Source organism: Diceros bicornis, chromosome 3 (assembly GCF_020826845.1).
Source record: "Diceros bicornis minor isolate mBicDic1 chromosome 3, mDicBic1.mat.cur, whole genome shotgun sequence".
NCBI lineage: Eukaryota > Metazoa > Chordata > Mammalia > Perissodactyla > Rhinocerotidae > Diceros > Diceros bicornis.
Window position 1 is genome coordinate 13,891,058 of NC_080742.1, and position 15,365 is coordinate 13,906,422.

The following is a 15,365-nucleotide window of genomic DNA, read 5'->3' on the forward strand; positions in this document are numbered from 1 at the left end:
ATCTCAACAACAACAAAACTAACAACCCAATTAAAAAATGGGCAAAAGACCTGAACAGACATTTCTCCAAAGAAGATATACAGATGGCCAACAGACACATGAAAAGATGTTCAAAATCACTAACTATCAGGGAAATGCAAATCAAAACTACAATGAGATATCACCTCACGCCCGTCAGAATGGCTATAATTAACAAGACAGGAAACAATATGTGTTGGAGAGGATGTGGAGAGAAGGGAACTCTCATACACTGCTGGTGGGAGTGCAAACTGGTGCAGCCACTATGGAAAACAGTATGGAGATTCCTCAAAAAATCAAGGATAGAACTACCATATGATCCAGCTATTCCACTGTTGGGTATTTATCCAAAGAACTTGAAAACACCAATTTGCAAAGGTACATGCACCCCTGTGTTCATTGCAGCATTATTCACAATAGCCAAGACTTGGAAGCAACCTAGGTGCCCATCAAGGGACGAATGGATAAAGAAGCTGTGGTATATATACACAATGGAATACTACTCAGCCATAAGAAACGATGAAATCCAGGCATTTGTGACAACATGGATGGACATTGAGGGTATAATGCAAAGTGAAATAAGTCAGAGGGAGAAGGTCAAATACCGTATGATTTCCTTCATTAAGTAGTAGATAATAACAACAATAAACAAACACATAGGGACAGAGATTGGATTGGTGGTTACCAGAGGGGAAGGGGGGAGGGAGGAGGGTGAAAGGGATAATTTGGTACATGTGTGTGGTGATGGGTTGTAATTAGTATTTTGGTGGTGAACATGATGTAGTCCATGTAGAAATAGAAGTACAATGATGTACACCTGAAATTTTTACAATGTTATAAACCAATAAAAAAAAAAAAAGAGAGAACTACCATATGAGCCAGCTATTCCACTGCTGGGTATTTATCCAAAGAACATGAAAACATATATGTGTAAAGATACATGCACCCCTACATTCACTGCAGCATTATTCACAATAGCCAAGACTTGGAAACAACATAAGTGCCCACCAATGAATGAATGGATAAAGAAGATATGGTATATATACACAATGGAATACTAGTCAGCTACAAAAAAAAAAAGATGAAATCTTGCCATTTGTGACAACATGGATGGACCTTAGGGTATTATACTAAGTGAAATAAGTCAGACAAAGTCAAATTTTATATGATTCCACTCATAAGTAGAAGATAAAAACAACAACAACAAATAAACACATAGATACAGAAGATTATATTGGTGGTACCAGAGGGGAAGGGGGGAGGGAAACGGGAGAAAGGGGTGACATGGCACATGTGTATGGTGATGGATGGTAATTAGTCTTTGGGTGGTAAACATGATGTAGTCTACACAGATATCAAAATATAATGATGTACACCTGAAATTTATATACTGTTATAAACCAATGTTACCTCAATAAAATAAAATGTCATTATTTGTAAAAAATATAAAAAAAAAAATAAATTAAAAATGAGAAAGACTATAAAAAAAAAAAGTGTTAATGAGGACGGGAACACCAATTCCATTTAGATATCTCAACATTTACCTTTATTTTTTCTTTCTTCCCTCTAGTACCATTTCATTCATTCATTCATTATCCGTTCATCCATTCATTTAACTAACAGTCCCAAGTGCTAAGGATAAAAAGATGAATGAAACATTTCCTGTTTTTAAGGCATTTGTCTAGAAAAGAAAAAACACATAAACAAGTGTATCATGATGATAATAGTAAAAGCTGTTGAGCATCTATAAGCCAAGCACTGTTAAGCTCTGCATATGGTCTTATTTAATTCTCACAATGACCTAATGAATGTGGTTATCTATCATTCGATAGATAACCTCATTAGAAAATGAGAAAACTGAGTATTAAAGAAAATTCAGTAAGTTGCCCAAGGTTACATAGTTAACATGTAGAACCAGCATCCAATTCCAAGACTTCCTGACTCTAAAGCCTACCATGATGTTAACCACTATTCTTGAACTCATACAGCTGACACATGATTAGTATCTATAACTTTTAATGACTCATACAAACCAATAAGAAAAAGGAAAAATCCAATAGATAAATGGGTGAATGATACAAAAAGGAACTTGAATGTCTAACAAATGTGACATGATTATCAGCCTCATTCACTACTGAGAGAAATGCAACTTTAAACAACAGTGAGATATTATTTCACCTTCTCAGGTTGGCAAAACTAAAAAAGTTTGATGATTCCAATTGTTGGTGATGATGTGGAAGAATAAGAGCCTGCATATTCTGCGTGTTGGTGATATTTAATAAAGTTAATACATATGTGAATGTACTTTGTATTGGTCAGGATAGGCTGGGCTATGCTGTAGTAAAAACCAAACCTCCAACTGTCAGTGGCTTAACATAACAAAGGCTTATATATTGCTCATGACACGACTGAATGTGGGTTGAGTGGCCTTCTTTCATCTTGTAATGATGTCAAGTGAAACATGATGGCCTCCAAAGTTGCCGCCAAAGGGAAACAAGACTAAAGAATCCAGTTGGACAGGTCAGGCTTGGAAGTAGCTTACATCACTTTCATCCATGTTCTATTGGCTGGAACTCAATCATGTGGCCTCCATCTAACTGTAGAGACTGAGGAGTGTAGTCTTCTTCTGTGCCCAAGAAGAAACAGTGTTGCCGAACACGTAGCATTGTCTCTGCCTTATACTTTAATTTAGCAATCCCATTTAGAGAAACTCACGTGTGCACCGAAGAAGAAATGTACAGGATTGGCCATCAAAGTGTCAATTGTGATGAATTATAGTGATGAATTTTTAAAAGTAGATAGTGATTTGTCCTAAAATGGAATTCTGTAGAGTGTTTAAAAATAGACTAGAGCTACATGTATCAGTATGGATGAATTTCAGAAACATGTTGAAGGAGAAAAGCAATTGGTAGAGTGATATGACCAAAATGATGTTATTTATATGAGATTTTAGGTCATGCAAACAATGCTGTTTATTGCTTATGGATACATATATAGTATTAGTATAAAAACTGTCATGAAAAAACACCAAATTTCCTCCTTCTAGGGAGGAAAAGGGAGAGTGGAATATGAGAGGGGTGCAAGGGAGCTTCAGCTTATCTGTAATGTGATCCAATGTTTTATTTCTTTGCACATATTGCATAATGTTAGGGCTTGATAAAATTGGGTGATGAGTACATTGGTATTTACATTTTCTAAATGTGTGAAGTATTTAATGAGAAAAACAAATAAAATTGAAGACCTAAAAAATGATTTCTAAACTATCTTTTAGATATAAATAGCTGAGGTAAATACTTCATTTTGTAATTCTGAGTAGGTATTTTTCTTTACATTCATTCTTTTAAAGAAGTAGTTTCCCATTTTATTTGCCTTTGCTAATATAGAGTACTTAAATTCTTACATTGCTACTAAAATTATCTAATAGAATGGACTTTGAGCACTGCAATTTTCTGATGCCATATGAGTATGTACACAACTGTGAACACTTGACAGTTTTTTAAATTTTGTATTGTTTCAGGCTGATAGCTTATTCACAAATTATAAAACATTCTATCAGTTTTCTAAGCTAGTTTTTACTGTAACTGATCTTTTTAGAACAGTTAATGTTGAGCAAATACATCTTCCAGGCGGTAGCACGAAGAGGAATGGTGAGGACTAAGTAGCGAGTTCTCATCTAGGAGTTAGGACCTCCACCCTAGTTTTGGTTGTGGACTGTCTTGACAAATGACTTGGCTAAGTCACGTAAGATCTGGTGACAACAGCAAAACAGGGGTGATGTTCAGGACTAGGCTAGATGGCTTGTGAATTCTTTTATTTGTTGTTGATGCCAAGTCAGAACATTTTGAAGAAAATGTTAAGAGATAAATCATGATCATATCAGGTAGAGTTTTAACATGGAAACTGCAAGTTTGATTTATTAGCATTTTGGGGAACTATATACAGTATAAATATATTGTTATTGGGAGTTTCTGGTATAGAAAGTGACTGCTCGGCTATAAGAAGAAAATCCGCGTTCTTTTTTACAGACAAGCAATCATCTCCTTGGACCGAAACCGTTTCCACTAGACAGATTATTAGCAATATTATATAGTATTGTGGACAGCAGAGTTGCTCCAACAGCAAATATCTTTTCGCAGGTAAGTTTAATGGTGGGTTATTTTATATATCATCTTTGTCTTTATGGAATTCCTCAGGTAGTAGAGTTGATAGAGCTCCAGGCATTTAGATTTTTGGTCAGCATATGTTACTATTTTAACTATATAATAAACAATGTTCTTGGTAAGTAATTTAAATTCCAAATATAGAGTCTTTGAGAGTCACTGAATTTGCGTATATTTATAGCTATAAATTGGATGTCAAAAACAACTTGACGTTTCTGGGTCTTTTTCATTTTTCAATAAAGAAATTTTAAAATTAAAAGATCATAATTATTTTGCTGATTAAATTAAAAAGTGGCTTCATGACTGGATTGGTGAATTATAATATAGAAATATAGTTTAAAGAAAACAAAATTTTAAAAAATTTGTTGGGGCCAGCCTGGTGGTGTAGCGGTTAAGTGTGCACGCTCTGCTTCAGAGACCTGGTGTTCCCAGGTTCGGATCCCGGGTGCACACAGATGCACTGCTTGTCAAGCCATGCTGTGGCGGCGTCCCGTATGAAATAGAGGAAGATGGGCACGGATGTTAGCCCATGGCCGATCTTCCTCAGCAAAAAGAGGAGGATTGGCATCAGATGTTAGCTCAGGGCTAATATTCCTCACAAAAAAAAAAAAAATTATTTGCAAGAAAGTAGTCTGTAATGTCCTTTTTTCTTATATATGTACTTTGCAGGTTGACAGTATGCATTATTTTAAAAAAAGATCTATTTTCCAGAATGATTAAGTTCTCAAAATTTTCACTAGATGGCAGCAGTGGCATAAAAATAGGAAACATGACTTTAATAAAGTAGTTAAGGTTTTTTTTTTCAGTTGACGTTTTAAGAAAAGCTATTTATTAAAAATATAGTCACAGTAGATTTCTTAAATGGTCCAGAAAAAGACTAGTTAGCACATGGTATGAATGGATAGAAGAGCAAGCAAATAATGTCACTAGTATTTACTGAAAAGCAAAGTCACCTCAGATATTGCGTGAGTGTTGTGTTTGATGTATATGTTCTTAGGTTAAGAAATATGTTAAGTAATAGCATTTATATCTTAATTCACTGCAAATAAATTTGGACCCTGCATGGATGACTTTGTAATCTAATGTGTGGTGGTAACTTTTAATTCTTCATTTAAAGAAGTCTTTGAGAACCAAAAATACCTATGTTCTCAATGTTCTCAGCATTTATAGAAAATTGTACCTATTTATTGTATTCTTGAAGAAAGGTAGTCTAGTCAGTTATTAAGTTATGTAAATAACTAGCCATATAGGTAGGTAGATTATCGCCTTAATGCCAATAATTTTAAAAATCTAGTTTAGTTTTAATTTGTATTACAGGGATTTTTTTCCATACATTTTCTTTAAAAAATGCTTTGTGTGAAATTAAAGTAGGTTTTAATCAAATTGTACGTTTTATTAACAGCTTTCTCCGTATAATACATGAGTTTTTTGTTTTGTTTTTGCTATTGCAATAACTATGAAATAGCAGGTATTACGACCTTTATTGTAAGGAATCGAGCCTCGGAGAGGTTAACTGACTTTCCCAATATGACACAACGAGTAAATCTTTGAGAGTTCAAGCTTAGGGAAGGGAAGTAGACAGTGCTTCTAATCAAGGAGACAGGGGTTTGTGTCACATGCGATTGTACTTCTCAGGCGCCCCAAAGTTACCTTTGTGGGGGACAGCACAAACAAGGGTCATAAATGTCTTTTTTTTCTTTCATTGAGCTTATAATTTATACTTGGGGATAAAACATGTACGTAAAAATAATGTTGTGAGGCTAGAAATGAATGCTAGGTAGTGCTGCTGGGAAGATAGAACAGAGAGGGATGACTTCTGGCTTGGGCAGGAGGAGAGAGAGAAGACTTCACAGAGAAGGTGGAAAATGGAGCTGGGCTGTAGAAAATGAGTAGAATTCTTTTTCTTTAAATATTTCTAATTTACGTAACATACACTTTTCTTGTAAAAAATGAGAAAATGGGTAAATCAAAAAGGAAAAATAATTGATAAAATTAGCTGACATCTTATTTCCAGTGGATAGAGTTTAGTTAGGTTAGAGATTTAAGAAGGGAGGATAATATGACCAAAGGTGTGGGGCTAGGAAAAAGCAAGACACAGTTGTGAGCTGTCGCACCGGGTTAGTTGAAAGTGGGAGGATTATATTGTAGTAGTGGCAGCAGTCTTTGTAGTTGTGACCTAGTGGGAATACTGCCCCCACCACATGGGACGCCTTGCTGTTGGTTCCTTCCATATTGTACCTTACGTTAGTAGAGCATTTCCCAGCAGCAGGTCTGGATTTATAGGGATAGACAATCAAAAACAATAAGAGGTTGCTGGTTTAGAGATCTGCTTAGCTGCTCTGAGGCTTTGGTGATAGATGAACAGTGGTACCAGTCTTGATGCTTTCAACACTGTCTGTAGTGTTATGATTAAGAAACACTTTGGCCCAAGATATATCTTTATTTTTTAACGAAGTTAAATTCTTTTCAACTCAACAACTTCAGTCTTTTTATTCTTTCTCTCTTTTCATGATCAGTAAAGTGATAAATTTTGTATACTTAAAACATTGCTTTAAATGAATTTATGTTCATTTGATGAGAAATGATTGATTCCCATTTGGGATACAAAGGATGGGGAGGGAGGTTACAAAGGGAGATACAACTAACCCTGAGGAGTGGACCTTTCTTTTTGGTTGGTAAATAAAGAAATCAATAACATATATACTGTGTTTAAGAACAAAATGTGGCAGAAATCACATCCTAAAGAAGACTATTTCTCCCACATGCCTTATATTGTTTTCTTCCCATTAACTCCCAGTGATTTTTTTCTATTTTTCTTCTTTTATTCATCCATCAAAACTATACTTTTACCCATAGGAACGACAATTTGTATTTAACCTGTGCACACTTAGAATTTTTTAAGTGCAAAAGTATGACCACATTTGTATTGCAAGTGCTAATTTGATATGAACACTAGATGGCAGTATTGTTGCATTCTGGCTTTAAAATGAGCTAGGAAAACATAGGTTTGACTCGTTAGTATTGTCTTTGATATTTAGAGAAAGCTGTTTGTTAATTTAACTCGTTGGCTTATTTGAATACAAATAAAATTGCCTGAAGATACTTAATGAAGTATGTGTGTGTGCATGCCTGTGTACACTTTCATGAAAATGTAAATAAAATTGGTAAGGAATTGTGTTGCGTGAGTATTTTCTACCTGGAACTAAATTGCTTTTTATTGGTTGTAATGTGTCTATATGAGATGATAATGTGTTATTTTTCTATTCATTTAATCTGCATACAACTGTTTTAGGATTTATAGTAATGTGTTATTTTTATAGCTTAATTTACCAGTTATGTAATTATTTATAATTTTTCACATATAATAAATTGATCAAATGTGGTATACGTGTTCAAAATTCTCTTGAAGCAAAAGTTTATTTCCATCAGTCATTTAAACCTATTTAAATCTGTTCTCTAATAAAGTTATAAAAAAAGTAGCTTAAGGAATCTTTAAAGTTATTGAAATTCCAATTGAGAATAATAATCAAATTCATAATAGTATGAGTAACAGTAATATATTGTAGTTGGTATTCTTCTGAATTTCTTTATTCTTCATTAAATTTTAGATAAAATTCTCATTAACTTTTTAATCTCATAAAAAATTAAAAAAGAATAATAACACATTTAACATTTTATATTAGGTCAATGCTTAGATTTGTTGAACTGAAACATGGTTCTTAAATTTTTCTTAGATTTTTAAGATAATTTTATCCTTATCCAATTTTAGTACAGTTTTACAATCATGATCCTGGGTCATTTAAAAAATTTCATTCAAATAAAATAAATGTAACCCTTTTAGATACACCTGAACTTCATGAATGACAAAGCATTAATCCAGGTGTTTTCATTCTTTCCTCCTCTCAGCATGGAGAGAATGGATAAACTATACCATTTACATGCAAGAAGTGGTAAAGTTTATAGGTATTATCTTCAAAATTTAATTTCATCAGATATGTTTTTGAATACCATTTATCATCTTTAATAGAAATATTGTTGAATTGTCTTTTTTTCAGAAGTATATTAAAACCAGATTATGTTTTTTTGTTTTATCTTTTTTTATCTTGAATAAAATGATAATTTGTTTAGAAATTCTTGAATGATGTATTTCATTGTTTTGAAGTTTCTATGTCTTCTCTTACTCACCCTTGCCCACCCTTCCGTACTCTTGTAGTTAGGTGAAGGCAGTAGGAGTACAGTTATTTAAGATTGTCAGATATATCTCTATTTTAAAATATTAAGCCATATTGCTTTATCTTTTCCCAAAGGATAAAATTGCTGAAGAGTTTATTTCTAAAATTAGTGGGACAGATTTCTAAAGTGACTTTTAAAAGGAAAATTGTCTTTAAAAAATTAAGAACATTCAATTACACATATATATTTATATCACCTATTATCATTGATTTTATTTGATCAGTTACTGTTTTGAAAAATTATTTTTGAAAGTAGTTCACTGTAATTCTAAATTTAGAAGGTTTGAAATAATATAGTTATCTGACTAATTATAATAAACAGTGCACTCTGAATTAATGTCAAGAAACAACTGAAACATAAGAAAAGGAACATAGTTCTTTTAAAAAATAATTTTATGTACCATGTTGACAAACTGCATTTTTTTCAGTAATTAATATCTAATTTCTGAATGGTTTCTTATTTAGTTGTACATAATTTAAAAAGAAAAAAATTTAAATTAAAGTGTCCTTATAAATTGCTAACATTTTATTCAACCAAAACCAGATATTGGGCGCTTGTCTTTAAATATAGGTAGATGTATAGAAAATTTATATAATTTTCATTTTTTTAAAGTGAAGGAAGGATTTTCTTCATATTTATTTAATTAAAAAAATGTTTAAAAATAAAAATTTTTAAATCTAATTTGAGCTTCAAATTCAGAGTCAATATTGATTTTTTTCCTCTAGTTGGAATTAAATTTTTCTTTCTTGCTTAAAATTTCATTTAACAGATATGTATTAAGGGCCTACTATGTTCTAGGCACTGTGCTGGATAAAGAGAATACAAAAGTCAAGAAAAATGCAGTTGCTGTCCTCAGGGACCTTAGAGTCAGTCTGTGGCTTCCATTGCTCTTCATCTGTACGTGGAGCAGTTGCCGGATTCAAGCCTATACCAGAGTAGAGTTAATGGTGTATATATGTATTTTTACTGGGAGGACCCACATGCTGAAGGAACTACTACTTAAATACTTAAGTGGAAACTAATACTTAAAATGAATATATAAAAATAGGATTTTTCACTTCAGTAGTCCTTGATATTTGGTCATATAGGTATATACATGTCTTCTTCCAGGTAAAATAACAAACGTGTTTGTTTGAATGTTTCCTTTTGACATGCCTTGGACTTTGTGGAGCATGAGTGTTTGATACCATAACTAACTTTTTATTAATTTTCATTAATAAATTAATAAAATAAATATGAATAATTAATAAAGTTGTTAATAAAATTTAGTTATGACAAGTATCAAACAATCTCAGGTAAGACTTGGAACTTGTTAAGTTATGGACAAATAAGTAGAGTATGCGTGGCCTATTTAAACTAAGTGACTTTTCTTTAAATGTTAAATGACTATTTCAAATACTTTATGATTAAAAGTTATTTGTCACTCTTTTATATACAGTATTTCAAACTACTTTTATAAATTTTTAACAAAAGCACTTTAACCAAATAAACTAATTTTATAGACTTTACTTGTAATTATAAAATCTCTTTACCTGAAAAAATGAGTTTTTATATTGCATAATATTATGGTTGTTTGATTTATATTTCTTAAAAAAAGTAGTTACTTTTATTGAATGCTAGTCACATAACATCAGAAATCATAGCTGATGAACTACTATACAAAGCATATATATGGATTAGATAAGAATTTGAACCTTTTAAACCTAAAGTGTAACATCCTGAAATAAGATACTTATATTAAGTGATTTGGGTATGAGAATTATTTTTATAGATATTAAAGTTGATGAACAAAAGGGACAGTTTTCCTGAAAACAGATTCCATGGATCCTAGAGCATTAGAAAATGTGAAAAGCTATTCTTTTGTAATTTCTCTGTGCTTCATTTGGCTTGTACCCGCATTCAAGTGTCTCTATAATATACAACTGAAATACTTGATGCTATTAAGGTAAATTATGTAAATCACAGAAAATGTCTTGAATGCTAACATTTTCTAATAATCTTAATATATTTTTTTAAACCACAACTGAGATTGTGAGGCATTCCATTCCAAGGATGGTAAAGGAGCCTTACTTAATGCCTACTTCCCTGATGCATAGGTCAGCAGGGGTGCTGTTTGACAGAGGCGGGCCCTTCTCTAGCAACGAAGAGCCTGATCGCCATGATGCACAATCTCCACTGGTGCAGTGAATTAGATTCTCAAATCTCCTTCTACCCCTGGTGTGGATGTATTACTGTTCTGCACTCAGCCCACTCTGCATTAGGTGCCTATTTCAGGAGATTTTTAAAAACTGCTTGGGGATGCTTCATATTTGAAAAGAGTAAAGTTGATCTATGATTTTCACCACTTGCCTGTTGTTGTAAGGAATACTAATATTAATCATTACCAAGGAGAATAAAAGAAGCATATTTTACTTTATTGCCCAGGGTAAAAGGTTGTCTGTCTTGTTTTCGTTTGTAAAAGAACGGTGTTTACCCCTACGCTTCTCTTCTCTTCCCTAAATCTGTTGTTAAATTTCTTCAGTGTAACCACTTTGCCTTTGTGACTATATCAGCCTAGCAGTAGGCATTTTTACGGAACTCTGGAAAAATGGAATCATTGCTTAAGGGTAACATGTAAAATACTGCCTGAGGGATTAAAAAAATTGCATAAATTATGCTTTCAACTTTTGAATAAAATAATACATTGGTACGTTATTTTGTAGAAAATATTTTATAACTACCTTTCTCAAAGCCTAGTGTTGCTCCTAATAAATATACCAAATGTATACCCTTCATTTACACTTTTGGGGGGAAGGTATTCAACACCATAAATTTTATTTGATTTGGCACATTTTTGCTGAAAGCACACGAATAAGGTTTGTATGGATATGTGCACATGCCTATTTAAGAAAATCTGTACTATTAATAAAGTGACTGTGTAGGTGAATGCATACCTTAGGTAGAGCTTTATGACTGGATTGTTTTAATGAGAAAAGGAGGTTTAATAAGAACAGGTTAGGAGATAAAATAGAAATGTCTGCTACATTTTAAAATACTCTATAAAAAGATGATTAAAAGAAATGTTGATGCTTATGGGGGTTTCCAATGAGAAATTGTCTTGATTCCTTATCAGCTAACAACTAATTGGAGTCCTTTGGAGGAGATTGGCCTCACCTACCTATATGTAGACATATTTCATTAGCGGGTGCTGCAGAAAAGTGCTTGTCCTTTCCCTTGGATGAGAGCTTAGGGTCCTCAGTCCCAAGTCACCTCTAGAACCTCATTGCTCCCTCACCTTGGGCACTCTGAATGGTGGGAGAGAGTTGAATTCTTAGGATAGACAATAATCATGCCTCTAGAGTTAGGAATAAGAAAGGGAATAGGTTTACCTGGAACTGTCTTATCTCCTCCCCTGGCTTCAAATGCTATGTTTACACTGATGACTTTTAGATTCTGTGTTTCTAGCCCTTATCCTCTAGCTCTGGACCCAGATTGCCAACTGACCAGTCATACATGCATGTGCTGTATCCATCACATACTGATACATCAAAAACCAAGTTATTTCCTAAACCTCTTCCTGTATTATTTCAGCCATACCTAGATTTCAAAATTTGTCATTTTCTCATTTGTTCTTTACTAAGCACGTACTTTGTGGCATGCACAGCGTTAGGTGCTAGAAAAACAAAGACAGATAATATACAGTTTCTAGTTTTTAGTTTAGTTAAATGGAGAAATTATCTCTCAGCCCTCTCTTTCGTTTTAGCTCCATTTAGTTGGTCAAGTCCAGTCTCTTTTTCTTTCTAAATACAAATGTCTCTTGAACTTATTCTTTTCTTCTCACCCCTGCTGCCATTGTCTTAAATCCATAGCTTTGTTATTTCTTAGTTAGACGGTTGCACCAGCATCCTAACTAGTTTCCCTGTTACCACTTTCAAATTCATCTTCCATGCAGTTGTCAGCATAAGTCTTAAAAAATAAATATGGTGTTATTTTTTGCATACAGTTTTTTAGTGAGTTACATTATTTAGGCTCCATTCCATAGCATTTCTTATAAGGTCCTTCACAGACTAGCCCCATTTTCTTTCACTTCCTTCACTCACCCTATACCCCATTCACAAGAAGCTGTTTCCTCTCTGGAAGCACACTAGTTTTTCTTGTTGTACTGTTACCTCTGCTCTCCCCTTACCACTGCTGAGCTCTCTTTTATGCTTTGTGGCCCACTTGTCAAATGCCATTTCTGAATGAAACCGCCTTTTTGCCTCCCTCCCTAATTAGTCATTCCCTTCTCTAAAGTTAGGTAACTGCATTTATATGTATCACTAGCATAGCAGTCATATTGTGTCCTTATTTTATTTTATGTTTGTCTCCCCCGATACCCTGAATTCTTTGAGGGCATAGACCTTGTCTTCGTTTTTGTCTTTCGCACAGTGCCTTGAACATGGGATTCACCCAATGAATGAATGACTTCCTGTTCTCCTAAGTGTGCACTTAAGGTCTTCCTGGATACGAAAGATGCGCAGTCATTTGTCTGTTAAAAAGTTCCAGAGATTAGAGACACTATCTTTAGTTCCTCTGTGTATAAACACCCATGCCACTTTTTGTTTATCTGAGCATATTTGAAGACTAACAATCCACTCCTTCCCCTTTTTTTGGAAATATAAATTCATGGCAATGATTTTAAGATGCACAGCTTTGACAGTGTTTGCCTCTCTCTTCCATTGCTGCACTCATCACCTCTACCTTGTGTGTGTGAAAATGTCTGTTGAACTCTCTTGGTAAATGCCACATGCTCATGAATTATCACATCGCCTGAAATCAAATCAAATGTGGTGCTTCTTGGGTTGTGTGGACCTCATACACTGCCATCACATGTTAAGTTCTTTATTTAAGTAATTTAATATGTTTCAGATTGTAAAGCTCTTCCAAGACAAGCAGCTTAGGGTATTTCACAAATCAGTTGACGTATATACCGACCTATGAAAGCATAAAAATAATGAGCATGTTAAAAATTAATTACAGTTGTAAATTGATTTCCTTTTGTTGGCAGAAAGAACATAGTTTATTAGCCCAGGAACAGGTTCACACTGTTTTAACATCAAGCACTTCCAGCTGAAGCTTGTTAGTGACTGCCTCTCAGATTAAGAAAAAAAAATTCTCACTGTGGTACATGAGCTCCTATTGTTAAGACATAAATAATCAGCTCATCCCCTACATAGATGAGAACAAAGAACATAATAGTACACAGAGCGAAGATTAACTAAGCAAATATTGTATGACCCCATTAAAGATGTAAATTTGAAAAGATTCTATATAAGGAGGTTTTCATTTTTTATTTTTCTTTGTGAATGCCTCAGTCATGACGTGGGAACTAGTCAGAGGGAAAAAATATATACTTTGACTTTTGAATTAGGTAGTTTGATTATTTTAAGCTAAAGCAAAAATAAAATCCTTTAATTAGTGTCAATATGCTGCTAATATATGAAAGCTAGGGAAATCTTATTCTCTTTGATAACAAGATGCCTCAGATTTTTAGGAGTTCTGTTTATTTTTAAACCAGACTAAAAACCAGAATTTTTATTTTGAGGAAAAACATCAGTGGAAACATATGAGCAGAACCTAGAGGTAAAGTGACTGACTTTTAATACAACTCTTTTTTTTTTTTTTTTTTACTTTATTTTGTATTTCCTAGCACAAAACCTAAATCCTCACTTTGAAAAAGAAAATCCACTCCCTAGACTACTTTTTTATTCAATTGAATTTCATTTGTTTGAATTGAGCTTTACACAAGAGACAACAAAAGCAGCTGTGGAAAACAGTTTATACTCCCCTAAAATCTAAAAATTATTGACCAAAACATATGTCTTTGTAGGTTATAGAAACCAAGAAGAGGAGTAATACTTTCCCCACAGAAATTTAAATTTACTTAGATAATTAATATGATATTTCTTGAAAATGATTTCAGTGTTTTAGGACAGACCTTTTCATTACCTTTGCTTTTTAAAATTTTAGTGTTTATCCTGACTTTTAATTTATTTAACTATTGTATATTTTTTATGATTTACAGTATATTTTTTATGATTTACAGTCATGAATGTTTTTGTAAATGATCTTTAATCCGCAAATGTATTAAGATTTTGCTTTGGGATACCATTTTCAGTGTTGTCTAATAATTTCAGATTTTAAGAAGTCATGCTTTTTCCCCCACATTAAATTATCTTTTAAAAAACCTTAAAAGTAATTTTGTCTAATATAATATGCAGTCTGATTTTTGAAAAGATAACATATTATTAGTTTAATAAATTCCACATTAATTTTACTTTGGTGACATCAAACCCCTCACATCTGATAATTTTGTTCGCAGGATTGTTGATTGTTCATTCTCAAGGCTAATTCTCAAGGCTATTACCTATATCCCTTGAGCAGAACATTTGCCTATATTGGGATACTTCTTGATCCTTTTTGCTACAATTCCACTGAAGTGTTTTTCTCTGTTTTATCTGCAGTGCGTCTGCTGCTGGGTTTCTAACCTTCAGTGTACTCATGGTACCCCCTTTCAGTGCAAAATGTTCTCAAAGAGTTGTCATTGTACTCACTTTTCCTTATCACTGCCTTCTTCCCTAGAGCTTTCCTTTGTCTGTCAGTTCAGTGGTCTCTTCCCTGTGTTCTGCAGCTCCTTTTGGGGTAGTATAAGGAATATGGGTTTTGGATTCAGATGGTATTCAAATCCAGTGTTGCTCTTACCACTATTAGCTCAGTGACCTTGAAGATTTACTAACCTCTCTGAAGTTGTTTCCCTCATCTGGAAAAAAGAGGTTTATTTATAGTACCTAACTCATGGCTGGGTTGTTGTGAGGACTGAAGAAATTGAAGTGCCTAGTACAGTGATAGAGATCTGTCAATGTCTAGATCTGATCTGTAGAGCCTGGACTCAATAACAAGTTCCAATTCCTATACCACTGATTACCCATGGTCACT

General features: G+C 33.4%; 1 protein-coding gene across 1 annotated transcript in view; it reads left to right on the forward strand.

Annotated features, from left to right (window-relative positions):
* Positions 1 to 15,365, forward strand: part of ORC5 (origin recognition complex subunit 5) — an 88,978-nt gene that overhangs the window by 52,097 nt on the left and 21,516 nt on the right. The window contains exon 12 of the mRNA XM_058523808.1: positions 4,044 to 4,154. Within this exon, the coding sequence (XP_058379791.1) occupies positions 4,044 to 4,154 (111 nt within the window). The remainder of the gene's footprint in view (positions 1 to 4,043; positions 4,155 to 15,365) is intronic.